The sequence below is a fragment of the Eimeria tenella genome, genomic scaffold, assembly GCF_000499545.2.
Source record: "Eimeria tenella Houghton genomic scaffold, Eth_scaff75, whole genome shotgun sequence".
NCBI lineage: Eukaryota > Apicomplexa > Conoidasida > Eucoccidiorida > Eimeriidae > Eimeria > Eimeria tenella.
Window position 1 is genome coordinate 147,088 of NW_013543448.1, and position 14,447 is coordinate 161,534.

Sequence of the window (14,447 nt, forward strand, 5' to 3'; positions counted from 1 at the left end):
ATCCTCAGAGAGCGGTTCAATGTAGAGGACCACAACTCCCGCAGGGGACCTATGATACCGGTATTACTACTCGATAAATAGCTGATTGACTAGCCTCAATTTCCCCGTAACAGTTGTGCTATTTTTGCGTCGCGTGACTCTAATCAAATCTCGATATGTTGTGGATGCGTTTGTGTAATTGAAGGGGATGGATATTTCAGCGGGGAAACGGGTGATATCAGATCTTACGATGGGCAGTCCGTGCTGGCAGTTCCGAACGCCCTCCTTGCAAACTGGATTGTTACGCAATGCAAAAAAGAACCTGGAACTAACTCCCAAAAGCGCAATTAATGATGGCTGGGTATGGGAAAGAGGCAAAGTGTTCCGTGTTTTGCTCAAGATCTCGTGTAATTATCCTTAGCCACTTTTGTCTTGAAACTGCAACTTGCTACAAAGTACGAGCCTGTGCCGGGCAGCAGGTAGATCAATACACTATCAGAAATTTCACATTTGTATGTGGAATTTTTCGTATTACTATTATTGTGCTGCGTTGCACAATCGCCTGAAGGAGTGAGGCAGTTGCGTCCTACGTTCGCTGCGGTGCCGCTGTTGCTGTCCCCAAAATTAGCTACAAATTAAATTTAGGCGATTTTCTGAGTGCTACGCTGTTTAAAGCTTCAAAAGAAGAAGGTGAGGTGCTAGAACTGGGAAACTCCTACGCGCGGCCCAAATCAGCTTGCAAAGCCTTGTTAGGATCCCAATTTGTCGTCGTTCCGACTCATCGTCTCCAAAACAGCGTTTTTAGCATTTTCATGCATTACTGTGATGCATAATGAGGTTTGTGAGATCGCCGCCAACATTCGATGCGAGTTTTGTCTTCCGTTTTACTGTAAACGAAGAATATTGGTCATTTTTGAGGGTGTATTATGCTTCCCAGCAACCAAAGTGAGGCTCTGTACTTAAGCAAACATATGCGGAGCTTTATATTGTTTCATTGTCCCCCATCACTTAATGGCTTTCATGGGTATTCACTTTGTAAAAGCTGCAAAGCACTTTTACTGCGCCGAAGCAAATTAGAGTGCTTGAAGCAGGCTATCACGCACCTTGCCACCCGTGAAGGCGCAGAAAATGCAAATCAGCCGGTGGGTTGATAGGTAGCACAGTAAAAAGTGACCAAGCGATTATTCAACAGGCAAACGTTCCCCAATGGAAACGTGTGAGGAAGCGAGCTTCAGTATACCCAACAGGACAGCTGCCCTCTGGTCGTAAGTGCGACGAAGAGACTGGTCATACGGTCTTCTTGAGGATTGGAACGCATTGGCTCGATTTGCACAGTACCAAGAAGCCTTTAAAGGTATTCCGATTGGCCTCACTTGCACAAATTAAAGGCTGTCCACATCAAACCCTGAATCAACGAAAACAGCAAGATGAATGGCAGAAGTATAACAAAACTGCTGCTTGTTACTGTAGCTGTAGTAGGCTATTGCCGCTTAGCAAAGAGGAAAACTTGTGTACGGGACTGGGTCTGGTAGGTCACTGGTGCCCACAGCGGTGTGCAACCTAGTCCGCAATATTTCCACGGTAATTCGAAGTAGTGTTCTGCTCGCAGCTTCTAGCCACTCAAAAAACGCAAAAATAGCTCAAAGGTACATTATTCTATTTCGAGTTCATACTTTGGCCGATGTTATGGGTTGACCTGAAGTGACCTACGGCAATAAGCAGGGTGACCTGGTGGGCCCCAGTACGTACTGCCCAACTCGAGGCCGCAAATATAATATGCTCCTCAACATTGCTTTATTCCAGAGTGTTTGGGCCTTTGTTCAGACAAAAGACTCATTACGTCTCACTTTTATCATCTTCAGCACGTGGAGGAGTAATGAACCTGTGCCTGTGAAAGTGGGGTATTTCAGCAACAGCTGAATTAACCGGCGAACAAAAAAGCAAATTTAGGGTCACTGCGTGATAAAGGGTTGCATCAATCTTATGATTCGACAGAAAGGTCTGAAGGCTGCTGGTAACTACCGAACGTGCCAGCAGATTGCATGATAGGTCTCACGACGTCGCCTTTGTCCATCCATTAAGCCATTGACTCTTTTTCCTAGCTTTTTACTCTGATAGCGGATTATTTGCACAGCAAATCTTTGAATGGATTTGTAGTCGGTGAGACAGGCAGATCGACGCTTTGTCCAGCTTTCACACTTGCCATTTGTTGTACGCCGAGTCCGGAAATATCTGGAGTCACGGAGCAAAACATTACTGATCTTCAGCTAATTTAACTAACTTTAGTAATTCTGGTGCTTAAACTTGAACCTTGTTTCCATTATCCTGATACTGCTCCACTTTCGGCGGGCAGCTCGAGGTTCCTTTTGGCCTTTCCTGCTATGAGGCCCTGTTGAAATTCGGCCAGTTGCCCCTTAGTCTACCAAACAAGGGAAATTTTTAATAAATGGAAGCGTTGTTTTAGATAGCGGGGAGCATCCTTCACAACTGGCTCCCGTGCATCCCATGAAACACAGGAAGCACAAAATGGAGAAAAAGGAAGGCACAGAGGCGCTTTTTAAAGATCACAAAGGAACCAGAAATGGAAGCACTGTTGCCAGCGCGACCACGCTAAGCCTACAGGGGGTTCCTCATAAAGCCCTAAAAAGCGAAACGCCAGAAAAGGACGAAACGAAGATGACAAAAGAGATAATCCGGAAAATTTGTCGTGGTACACCTACCGTAACATGGCTTTATTTAAAACTAACAGGCTCTGAGAATATACAGACGTTAGAAACCATCTGCACACTTTTGCGAATGTCGGATTTCCGGCCGCTCCCTATTGTCTTGTTCAACAGAGACGGGACTGTACAACAGGCCAATCTTGAATGAAAAGCTATTTTTACATCGCCGTGGTTTCAAAAAAATTGAAAATCTTGAAGAGTACACAGAATTGCGGGCTCTTTGGCTAGGCGGAAACAGCCTACGTAGAATAGAAAACCTTCACCCCCTCTCGAAGCTAAAATGTTTGTGAGACAGCTGACACCAGGCATGAATCTTGCCTACGCATTTTCCTGCCCCGTTCACAGTGGATGCCAGCAATTAAACACTGTGTGGCGATGTTTAAGGGTGACTGTTTGAGAGCCTGACAGCATGAGTAACACCCCGATTCGGTGCTTTTTAATTTAGGTTTTTAGAGCAAAACGGCTTAACGCGAATCGAAAATCTTGAATGCTGCCCCGAATTACTCACTTTGGAGCTATCCGAGAACAGCATTTCGCGCATCGAAGGCCTTGAAAAGCTTAGCAAGCTCTCATGCTTCAAGATAGCCCGTAACAAGCTTACATCACTGACAGTGAGTCAAGAAAGAATTCATCTCCAACATAAGAGAAACGATTTAAAAGTGCGACTGTTTGGGTGCTGCTCAAATTCTGCAGGACATTTTGGAGCTCACCAGGTGTCCGAGCCTAACAAACGTCGATCTATCCCACAATTATTTATGCCTCCACAGTGACGGTGGAATGCTGTGCAGCTTAGAAGCAAGGGGAAACGGCACCTCACCGCCAACTGTTGAGCCTTCAGAAGCTCCAGAGGAAGAAGACAACAAAATGGGGATCTGTGAAGGATCAGATAAACAAAACAAAGCCCCCTTAAGTGATGCTTTGTCTTCGAAAGACCAGAGGGAAAAGCAGCAAGAAACAACCTCACTCGCCACTCCCCACCGTGAATCTCATACAGCCGTTGCTGAGCCACCAAATGTTGCGTCTGCCGAAAAAGTAGCCGCTAAATTTGTGGAGTGTTTCAAGGCCTTGCCTGGTCTTGCTTCGCTCTACCTAATGGGAAATCCAGTGACGAGCCAAATCACGCAGTACCGTCGGACTCTCATTGCGAGTGGGGTGCAGTGACACAAGCATCGCGAGAACCCTTAATAGGCAGCTGCTCAACATTCCAAGCGTTCCCGGATTTCATACACGTCAACCTCTTTTTCGCACCTGATGTGAGCTGCCTCAAACTTATTTAGAAGCTATTTCCGTTGTCGTACTGAAATCTGCTTGCAACTGATGCTCCCAGACCTGCAAGCGCTGCGGTTCCTGGACGAGCGCCCAGTTAAAGAACAGGACCACGAAGCAGCAATCGCCTGGTTCAGAGGTGGTTGGGAAGAGGAACAAAAGGTTGTCCAAGCTCACCGCGAGCGAGAACAAGAAATCCTACGAGGCCACGTTTCGACACTGAGGCGGCTGCAGGTGCACTTTCCAGTAACCCTTCGATAAGACCATCAGATGAAGAACGGAATGGTGGAACCGGTCAGTAGAGCTATAAAAATACATGCGATGCTGACTGGTGAAATGTGCAGGAAGAGCACCGACAGAAAGTCAAGCTGGCTCTGGACAGAATAGCAAAAGAAAACGCTAAACGGGAAGCCACAGGTCTGTACGGTGGACTGTTATGGGCTGGAAGAACAAGCATCGTTGTCTATGCATGGCCTCTATACATGTCTATGCGTGACTCCGCATACAAATTGTTTAGCCTATGACCCTTATTGCGGGTGGCTACAAAGGTAACGTTTTGATAAGTCAGAGGCATAGCTGGTTCTTCAGCAGAGCAATTCGTGGCGTTCTGGAGAAACAGGAACCGAAGTTTAGTGTCTGTCCAAAGCGAAAGATTTTCAAGGATGTTCGTACTTTTATTCAGGCACCTTCCAGAATTCAAGTGAGCGTGAACTTGCGGCCAAGACGCTCTGTCAGAAAGTCACCCAGGCATGGCTAGGAGGCTCGGGAAGCGTGCAGGCTTGTGGCACGCAGGAGCAGAAGACAGATGCTGCAGCGACTAAAGCACATGCGACAAGCTGTCATGCAGAAACTTGTGAGCCTTATGAGGCCGCATTTTTCAGAGCAAAGAGTACAGAGCCCGCCGCAGCAGAAGCTGGCGTTTCCCAGCCTTCTTAGTTCTGTTGACGTCAGGTGAAATGCCCGAATGCATTGGCTGCAAAGAGCTTGTTACACTAGCTGGACAAGCTTCAACGTACAACTCGTTTTTCCCATCAAAAGCACGTGGCTGGGTGCTGCAACTTTCTGAAATACACAGTCTTCAATATATTTGCCTTCCTGGTCTCCAAGTGGTTTTTCAAAGTGCAATGCGTGTGTCCTTGTAGTTGGATGACATCTTATCTTAGTTTCACTAGCTTCTTTGCAAGGAAAAGCAGATGGTGCTTGCAAGGACGCTAGTGAGGTCTGGATGAGAATGCTGAAGCCAACTCAGTGTACATCTCCACAACGCAAATTTCGTCTAGTGACGTCAATGACTACTTTTGGCGGTTCTGTAATGTGATGGCACTTCCAAAGTATTTTTGAAGACCCTAGTGTTTGATCGGGTGCAAATCTAGTTCTTCGGAACCATTCTCTGCTCAAGATAAAGCCAAGGGAACTGTGCACGTTTGACATAAAGTAGATAGACCCTTCACTGCTTCAGTATTTGTATGAGACGGGCAGTAGTCTATTTTGCACTGAAACAGCTACAGGGGCATCGTGTTGCATGAGCGGCAGAGGTCAGGCCCACACGACGAGTAGCCATTCAACTTTTGAGGGATAATGAAGTTTCCTGTCGCATTTCAGTGGTGGTGGCTGATGGTGTAATGTAGCGGCACTGTTGAAGGGGGAAAATAGCGCACAGACCATGTAGCAGTCACAGTGATTTGAAACTACGAACAGGGAAGGCTGCTAATGCTTTCTCAGCGCCTGCTCCAGCTTTCGATCTTCCGTTAATTTGAAAGAACTGCGTAAGGGATCTATCAACGGCAATAGTGCCGCCCACAATGTAACATCCATAGTATTCACGAAGTACTTAGTTGGAAAGACCATCCCTAGCGTATCTGTTCAACCGCTGCAGCTTCACCATGACCTTCGCTTGTGCTAGGAATGATATTGAGTGCTATTTACATTCAAAAAGCCTATACAGGAACTAAAGATGACATCGATGCCTCCTGAGAAGAGTTACAAACCTGGAAGAGTGCGTCAGCCGGGACTCGAACCCGGGTCGCAACCTTGGGAGGGTTGCATCCTACCCCTGGACTACTAACGCGGCGGTCTCTACCCTTCACTCACCCGAGACATTATTGGTTTTCTTGTTTTCTTCAAATGAACAAAAGAGAGCTAATGCGTGTTTTTTTATGGTATAGAAACTCTAGCAGGTGAGTAATATCAAGCTTGACTGAGGTGACCTGCTAAGCCTAGGATGCTCCCTATGCCGGGTTAAGACGCTGCGCCAGATATTACAAGACAAGAAGCAACAGGCTTCTAGCATCTAGAAAAGGCATTATTTCCGAAATAACTGCAATGCTAGTAGTTGAATTCCGACCAAGAAACTACAGGGCTTACTGCATGCAGAGCGTTCAATCAGGTGCATGTACTCCAAGACTGCCAAATCCCGCGCGTCTAGCGCATCCCGCATGAGCTTTTCAGTTTAGCCTCAAAAAAGGTAGAATTATATTAAGCCCAGAAGATCACAGGCCAGATCTCGCATGAGGCTGCACAGAACGGATAATGCCAGCAGAACGTGCGGACCCTCCCACTTGGGTGACGGGCGCTCTCGTTTCCAGTTTTATTTTAGGTATTTAATTGGCCTTAAAATGTCTGCATTAACACTTTAAATGTAACTCTCCAATTTTGGCTGCGCAGATGTCCACAGATGCAGCCCAACTGCCCTGGTGTTGGGCAGCGACACAGCAACGGGGAAAGCTGAGGTAGGAAAGTCCTTTAGTTCAAGTAGTCAGAATCTATTTAGGGCCCTTCGGCAACACAAGGTCAAGCGCATGCACTACAACTAGCTTTCAGCCCGTAGTTGGTGGTGTCAGTAGTAATGCAGCAGCAGGTGCTGCAGCAGCAACACGTGCAGCAGCAGCAGCTGCAGCAGCAACAGCTACAGCAGCAGCTGCAGCAACAACAGCTACAGCAGCAACAGCTGCAGCAGCAACAGGTGCAGCAACAGCAGCTGCATCCGCAGCAGCTGCAGCAGTTACTTAGTGGTGGCTGGCCCGCGGGGGCAGCACAGCGTAGGCCGCCTGCTGCAGCAGCAGCAAGGCTGCAGCCCCAAGAGCTGGCTCTGATGCAGCAGCTGGTGCGGCTGCAGCAGGAAAATACGAGCCTGAGGGGCTACGCTGAGCGCGTAACGAAGGAGCTGCGAAGCGCGCGTTTGGCTCAGGCCATTGCTGCTGCTGCTGCTGGTAGCAGTAGCGGGGACGCTGCTGCGCAGCCTTCTGCTGCAGCAGCAGAGCTGCAGCAGCAAGCTGAGACGCTGCCGCTACCGCCCTGGTGCCTGAACATGCAGCTCGTGAGCCCCCTGCTTGCTGCTTACGACGAACGGATCGCAGAACTTCAAGAAGAAACAAAAGAAAAAGAAAGAATTATTGAAAGTTTCAGCGCAAAAGTGGCAGGAGTGACACGGGAAAACGAGCAGCTAGCTGAAGAGCTGCGCAGCAAAACGGAACGGCTGCAGCAGCTGTTCGAGGCGGAGGCCTCGGGGGCCCCCGGCAGCAGCAGCGGCTGCAGCAAAACCTACGTAACGTTGCTGCAGGAGCGAAACGAACTGGAAGAACTCTACAGCCTCACTTCTGAACAAAGTGAAGTGCTGCTGAGTCAAAACCATCTTTTGAAATGCCATGTGCAGCAAAGTGAAGCAGCACTGGAGGAAATGCGGGCAGTGGTGGCCGAGACGGAGCGCCGTGCTGCAGCAGTAGCAGCAAAAGAGCATTCGCTGGCGAGGCTGGAGGACTCTGTGGCGCAGCAGGAGCAGCAGCTGCGGGACGCAGCAGCAGCAAACGCGGAGCTGGACAAGAAGCTGAAGGCCAAGGAAAAAGACGCAGAGAAACTGGCTGCCGCGCTGCGGGAAGCGCAGCAGCAGCAGCAGCAGCAGAACGAGGAGCTGCAACGCGAGCGCGCCGCCGCAGCTGCGGTAGCCACGCTGCAGCAGCAGCTCGACGGCCTCAAGCAGCACGCAGAAGCAGCAGCAAGAGAAGCAGCAGCAGCTAAAGAAGTGGCGGACTACTTGGAGCAGCGGCTGGCAGCTCAGATGCAAGAAACAGAAGACACAAAAAAGCAACTCGACAGCACCACGCAGCAGCTGCATGCGCTGGTGGTGGAGAAAGAGAAGGCAGCAGCAAGTGCTGCGCTGCTGCAGCGCCACCTGGACCAGCTGCGCGGGCAGCACGAAACGGAGCTGCAAATTATAAAAGCTGCTCAAGGAGAAACTTTAGAGAAAAGAGCACTTCAAGCAGAAGGTCTTGGGGAAACTTTGAGGAAGCAACTGGAGTCGCTGCAGCAGTCTCACGGGGAAGCCACAGTGAAGCTGGAAGCAGCAGAGAGGCGCGCAGCAGCAGCAGCAGCAGATGCAGCACAAGCGCGGGCCGAGCTCGCTTCAACAGTCAAACACTTCCAGACGCTGCAGCAGCACCAGCAGCAGGCGCATGCTGCTGCTGAGGCTGAGGCCACGCGGCTCAAGGAGGCGCTGCACGAGCAGAACAAGGAAGCAGCAGCAAAAGCTGCAGCACTTGCTGCTGCCAAGCGGCAGCTCGAAGACAGTCTTGCTGCAGCAGAGACTGGCCGGCTGTCGCTGCAGCAGGAACTCGCGCTGCTGCAGCAGAAGCTGGACCAACTGCAGGAGGCCTGCAGCGGGCAGCAGCAGCAGCTCGCCGACGCTGCAGCAAGACTTGCAGCAGCAGAAGCAGATAGAGATGCAGTCAAAAAAAAAGCTGAAAAAGAAACAGCTGATACCAAAAGACGCTGCGAAAGCCTCACAGCTTTGGCTGAGGCCAAAGTGGCGCGGCTGCAGGAAGCAGCAGACCGGCGGCAAGCAGCAGCAGCGCAGCGGCTGCTGGAGCAGCAGCAGCGGCAGCAGCAGCTCAGCAGGGAGTACGAGCAGCAGCAGCAGCAGCTGCAGCAGCAGCTCGCCAAAGCCGTTGCTGCCAACACAGAGCTCAGGCAAAAAGTTCATGAACTCTTAAATGGCCTCGACAAGACGCTGCCCCCAGAGTCACTTCTTGAAGATGAGGCAAACTCCGATGGCTCTCTTTAAGTTTTTCTTTTTAAATTTTAATTCTTTTTTGCTGCTACGAATTACTTTGTTGTTTCTTTCAATTCCTTTTCTCCACATGAGTTGCTGCTGCTTTCCCTGCTGCTGCTGACTCAGCCTCAGCTGGCCTGCACTCACCTTGACCGCTGGTTACTTGGCTCGCTGCAGTGGTCACCAGTGGTCCACAGGCAAACAGCTGCAGCAGCTGCCGCAACAGCCACTGCAGCAGCTGTTGCGGCTGCTGCAGCAGAAGCTGCACCAGCCACTGCAGCAACAGCTGAAGCAGCAGTTGCAGCAGCAGCTGAAGCAGCCACTGCAACAGTAGGTGCAGCAGCAGCTGCAGCAGCAGCTCGTGCAGCAGCTGCAGCAGCAGCTGCTTGTGGAGCTCCACCTCATCTAGTCCCCCTCTATTTGTATTTGAGGCTCACTCCTTCTGCATGCAGTGTTTATTGTAAACATTTGAGTTCAGAGAGTGCACAAGACAGCTCCAGCTGCGGCTGTTTCTGCTTCCGCTCCTGTTGCTTGCCACTGCTGCTGCTGCTGCTGCTGCTGCTGCTGCTGGGTTGCGCATCTGCAGCACCCAGCGCGATACGCTGCTCTGCATTTTAGATTACGCTGCAGGTGCATCTTTTGCTTTTTCCTTTTTCATATTTATTTTGCTGCGCAGTCACCTAATTCTTGTGGCTGCACTTTCGCTGCAGCATATTTTCATGTTTGCTGCATCCTTTAGGGTTATTCGCTAAACCCTAAACCCTAGAAGCTCAGTAAGATGCAGCTCCCCCAGCCTCGCGCTTCTACCGCCTCCCTAAACCCTAAACCCTAAACCGTAAACCCTAAACCCTAAACCACAAACCCTAAACCCTTGGGCATCGCGACACTGTGCTGGACAGTGTCTCAGCACAGTGCGGTCGCCACGACAAACTTTGGCGGCAAAGCTTTGAAGCAACAAAAATAAATAAATATACTTTTCTTATAGGGCTAAGCAACAGCAGCAGCAACAGTAGCAGCAACAGCAGCAGCAAGGGCAGCAGCAGCTGCCACCGTCCTGTTCATTTTCAAGCAGCAACTAGGTTTTAGTTTTTATCAGCTTTTATTGTTTAGTAGAATTCAAAGCTCCGAGATGGAAGTAAAACGCTGCTGCTGCTGCTGTGTGGTTGTGGCTGTGGCTTCTGCTGCTGTTGCCGGTGCTGCGCTGTTGCTGCTGTTAAGCGCGCAGTTGCTGCTGCTGCTGACCACAAGACAGGTGCAGCAGCAGCAGCAGCAGCAGCAGCAGCGAAAGAACGCAAAGAGTGTTTATTTTCCAAAATCTACAAGTGAAATAGCGTATCTTCATGAAGAGAACATCATGCCAGATTCGCACGAAATAAATAGTACATGTATATACATTTATATTTATATTTATATGTGTATTTATATGTATACTTATATGATTATTTATATTTATGCGTATATTTATATTCACATTTACACTTATATTTATATCTATATTTATATCTATATTTATATTTATATTTACATTTATATTTATATATATATTTATATATATTTATATTTACATCTATATTTATATTTACATCTATATTTGTATTTATATTTATATTTATATTTATATTTATATTTATATTTATATTTATGTTTATATTTGCACTCATATTTATATCTATGTTTACGTTTATATTTATGTTTCTTTTCATATTATGAATACATTATATTATTCTGCATTTGCCTATTTGGTGCATAATGTTACTATGCAAATTCTGCTCCAAAAAAATAAAATAAAATTGATTTAAATTCACTTTTAATGCATTAAAAAGCGCATGCATTAACTTGTGTTGTAAACGAAAAAATCCCAAAAAGTGCATTTTGCGTGAAATTGAAATATTTGAAATTTTATTTTATTTCAATTTGAAACTTCTTTGCAGTGTCTGCAGCCCTACAACTACAGGGAATTAAGGCTTTTCATATATTTATAATAAATGAACATATATTTATATCCAATTATATATTTAGATATATATATTTAAAACATGTACTTATATTTAAATATATATCGAAATATAAAATTAGATTTAAATATATGCTCGTTTGTTATTTAAAAATAAATGCACTTACATAAAATGCATGTGTTGTACTTCTTCAACGAGTGCACAATTGAAAACGTAAAGAAATTAGACCTTTGTTTCATAATTCATTTTTTGCATTTTTTATTTTTGAATTAATTTTGTGATTAAATTAACTTGCATTTGTTTAGTTTTTCCCATTCAAAATCTCATTTGCATGCAAAGTCTCATATGCATTGATTTGTGGCTGTGTACGTTTCAGTTTTTTTTCCTTTTTTTACTTGCTTCTTTCAGATTGGATTTCGAAAAAGAATTTGCACTTTAAATTCTAATTATTTTATTTTCGCTTTATTTGTTTATTTATTCAAAGCTTTCTTTTCATATGCTTCTTCTTTCTTCTTTTAGGTTGGATTTCAAAAAAGAATTTGCATTCTAAATTGCAATTGTTTTACTTTTGCTTTATTTGTTTATTTATTCAAAACTTTCTTTTCAAATTCTTTTCTTTTTTATAACACATCCGGGTCGCGATTCAGCAACTCTCTCGCCAACACGTCATAGTTTATCATGCCCCCATCTGAAACTGCTTCAGGCACCTGCAGCAGCAGCAGCAGCGGCAGCAGCAGCAGCAGCAGCAGCAAGAGCATTGAATAAAAAAACGCTTGCGGCCGGTGAAAAATAAGCTCCTCATTTTATCGATTTCAGGCACAGAAGCAAGTTGATTCGCGCTGCGCTGCCGAACTAAAAAGTTGCTGTTGCTGGCGCTGGTGCAGCAGCAGCAGCAGCAGAACTATTACTTTATGCGGATTTGCTGTAGCTCTATTTCCCACAGTAGCAGTCCCAGCAGCAGCTGCAGAAGCTGAAGAAGCGAGCCCAGCAGCTGCAGCAGCCGCCAGAGCAGCAGGACAAGCAGCAGCAGCCGCAGCAGCAGCAGCAGCAGCAGCAGCAGCAGCAGCAAGTGACGGGGCTTCCTGTGCAGCAGCAGGCCCAGGATGTCTTACTTTGAGAGCCCATTCGATGAATTTGTCTGCTTCATCGTCGGAAAGAGGCTCTCCAATTTGCTGAAGAATGAATCGGAGTTCTGTAGTTTTTATTTTTCCAATTGCATCTTGATCGAAAACGCGAAAACACTCTAAGAGCTTTTCCTCCTTCATGGACTCTTCAAAGAACTCCGACTCGCAAATGCTCAGAAACGTGTGCAGTCCCAGCTTTCCGGAGCCTTCGGGGTCGAATTTTTCGGCGATTTTTCGCAGAGTGGCCTCCGAAGGTGACTGGCCAACAGAGCGGAAGAGTTTTGCAAATTCTCTGAAAAAATTGCATGCAAAAAGAGCCCGAAAGACCCTTTTGGGGCCCTTAGTTTCCTGTTGTTGCAGAGAGCGGCGGTGCAGCGAGGTGTCTGTACACCCGAAACCGCGAGCGAAACCGCCTGAACTCTCCGCCCGAAGTCTTCATTAAAATAATTCTATAATAGATCATATAAAGACGCAAATGTTTTCAAACAAGTCTAAATGTTTAATGCGGAATGAAAGTCCAAGTGGACACGTCCATTGCTGCAGCGGCCTCGAGTTTCTTGCATTTCATTTGCAAAAGGTTTCGCCCGCCTGAAGATCTGCATGATCCTATGCGGGTAGTTCCCAGTTCCCAGCGAGAGAATTGGATTTAAATTGTTTTATTTTAATTAATTCAGAGAATTTAATTTCTTTTTTGCAAAACGAATGACAGACTCGAGAGTGACGTAGCCGTCGCCGTCGGTGTCGAAAATGCCAAAGGCCGTCTTGAAACAGTTGGCTTGCGCTTCCGTAATTTTGTAAACAACATCTCCGACTTTGGCCATTTTCTGCAAATTTAATTTGCAAAAATTTGCAAAAAAGAAATACTTTTAAATCCTATTTGCAACTCTTAATGTGCTGCTGCAGCTGCTGCAGCAACACTAGCAGCCCCCGCCTAAGTTTGCTGCACTACGTGCAAGATACGCAGCAGTTTATTGATGCAGCATTTAGAGGTACTGCTGCTGCTGACCCGCTTGACTAACAACTGCTGTTGCTGCTGCTGCTGCTGCTCTCGCTTTGAGGCGCTGCAGCAGGGCGCTGCTGCTGCTTCTTCTGGCGTGTGCTTAGAACGGCTTAGCAGTGTGCTGCTGCTGGTTCTGCTTCTGCTGCTGTTGCTGTGAAGAAGCTGCGAGCTCTACTATAACTTGAGTTCGGTATAGGGGGCCCCGGCTAAGCCGACAGCAGCAGCAGCAGCAGCAGCAGCAGCAGCAAGGGAAGCAGGGGTTGCCGACTTCCTCGCTGGGAAGTTTGGAAAACTAATAATTTGAATAACTATATTATTTAGAATATAAAGTATTATTTATAATTTGAACTAACTTATTTGTGGCCAAGTTCCCAGCTGCTGCTGCTGGGGCGCTGCGCGCTGCGCTGCTGTTGGCTGGGCTGCAGCTTCCGCTTCCGCAGCGGCGTGTCGGGGTTTAGGGTTTAGGGTTTAGGGTTTAGGGTATCGAACGAGGGTTTAGGGTTTGAAGTTTGTCACAGGGCGGAGAACATCACGGAGGCTGCCCAATTTTTAATCGCATTCGGGGTGGTGTGTGAAGGTGGCGACGGCAGCAGCAGCAGCAGCAGCAGCAGCAGCAGCAACACGCGGCGTCAAGGGGCACCTCGCGGGCACAACTCGTTGAGGTTGCAGAACTCTTTTTAGCGAAGCTCTTTGCGTCCCGTTTGCTGCGAAGAAGGAAGAGCAAGGGGCGCCGCCGCAGTCTCGCCCGAGCCGGCAGCGCAGCAGCAGCAGCCGCTGCAGCTGCAGCCGCTGCTGCTGCCGCTGCAGCAGCAGAGCCCCGCAGAGCCCCGCCCGCGCGGCGTCCCCACTTTGCCGCTGCGCGAGCGCCTCGCCGCCCCCCTGCCCCCCCAGCAGCAGCAGCAGCAGCAGCAGCAGTCCGAGGCGGCTCCCGCGCCGCCGCCGCCCCCAACCCCCCCTCCCCGCTGCTGCTGCTGCTGCTGCTGCTGCTGCTGCGATGTGGGGCCGGATCGTGAGCAGCGTGAGCAGCGCGCTGGACTTCAACCAGGCGACGCTGAGCGGGTGTATCGACATCGTGTGCGTGCGCTGTCCGGTGTCTGGACAGCTGCAGTCCACGCCCTTCCACGTGCGCTTCGGAAAGGCCAAGCTGCTGCGCTCGCGGGAGAAAGTGGTCTCCATAGCTGTCAACAGCAAACCCACTTCTTTGTCCATGAAGCTGGGCGCCGCCGGCGAGGCTTACTTCATCCAGGAGCTGCAGGACCCGAGCCAGGTCCCCGACGAGGACCTCGCCAGCCCGCTGGCCTCCCCCGTCCAGTCCCCCCGACGCAGCTGCGGCAACTGCAGCGGCAGAAGCAGCTA

At 48.4% G+C, this 14,447-nt stretch overlaps 4 protein-coding genes across 4 annotated transcripts in view; 3 read left to right on the forward strand and 1 right to left on the reverse strand.

Annotated features, from left to right (window-relative positions):
- Positions 1-4,019: 4,019 nt before the first annotated feature.
- Positions 4,020-4,904, forward strand: ETH_00031860 (leucine rich repeat protein, putative; the record flags this gene model as incomplete). Its single annotated transcript, XM_013378164.1, has 3 exons — positions 4,020-4,202; positions 4,313-4,385; positions 4,651-4,904. 3 exons carry the CDS (start codon positions 4,020-4,022, stop codon positions 4,902-4,904), a joined length of 510 nt encoding a protein of 169 aa, XP_013233618.1.
- Positions 4,905-6,813: 1,909 nt separating this feature from the next.
- ETH_00031865 (non-muscle myosin II heavy chain, putative) lies at positions 6,814-9,024 on the forward strand (the record flags this gene model as incomplete). Its single annotated transcript, XM_013378165.1, has 1 exon — positions 6,814-9,024. The coding sequence occupies one exon, from the start codon at positions 6,814-6,816 to the stop codon at positions 9,022-9,024; it is 2,211 nt and encodes a 736-aa protein (XP_013233619.1).
- Positions 9,025-11,587: 2,563 nt separating this feature from the next.
- ETH_00031870 (calmodulin, putative) lies at positions 11,588-12,912 on the reverse strand (the record flags this gene model as incomplete). Its single annotated transcript, XM_013378166.1, has 3 exons — positions 11,588-11,674; positions 12,080-12,383; positions 12,803-12,912. 3 exons carry the CDS (start codon positions 12,910-12,912, stop codon positions 11,588-11,590), a joined length of 501 nt encoding a protein of 166 aa, XP_013233620.1.
- Positions 12,913-14,085: 1,173 nt separating this feature from the next.
- ETH_00031875 (lipin, putative) overlaps positions 14,086-14,447 on the forward strand; it is a gene marked incomplete at both ends in the record, with an annotated part of 3,481 nt that continues 3,119 nt past the window's right edge. Inside the window, one exon of the mRNA XM_013378167.1 lies at positions 14,086-14,397. Coding sequence (XP_013233621.1) covers positions 14,086-14,397 — 312 coding nt within the window. The remainder of the gene's footprint in view (positions 14,398-14,447) is intronic.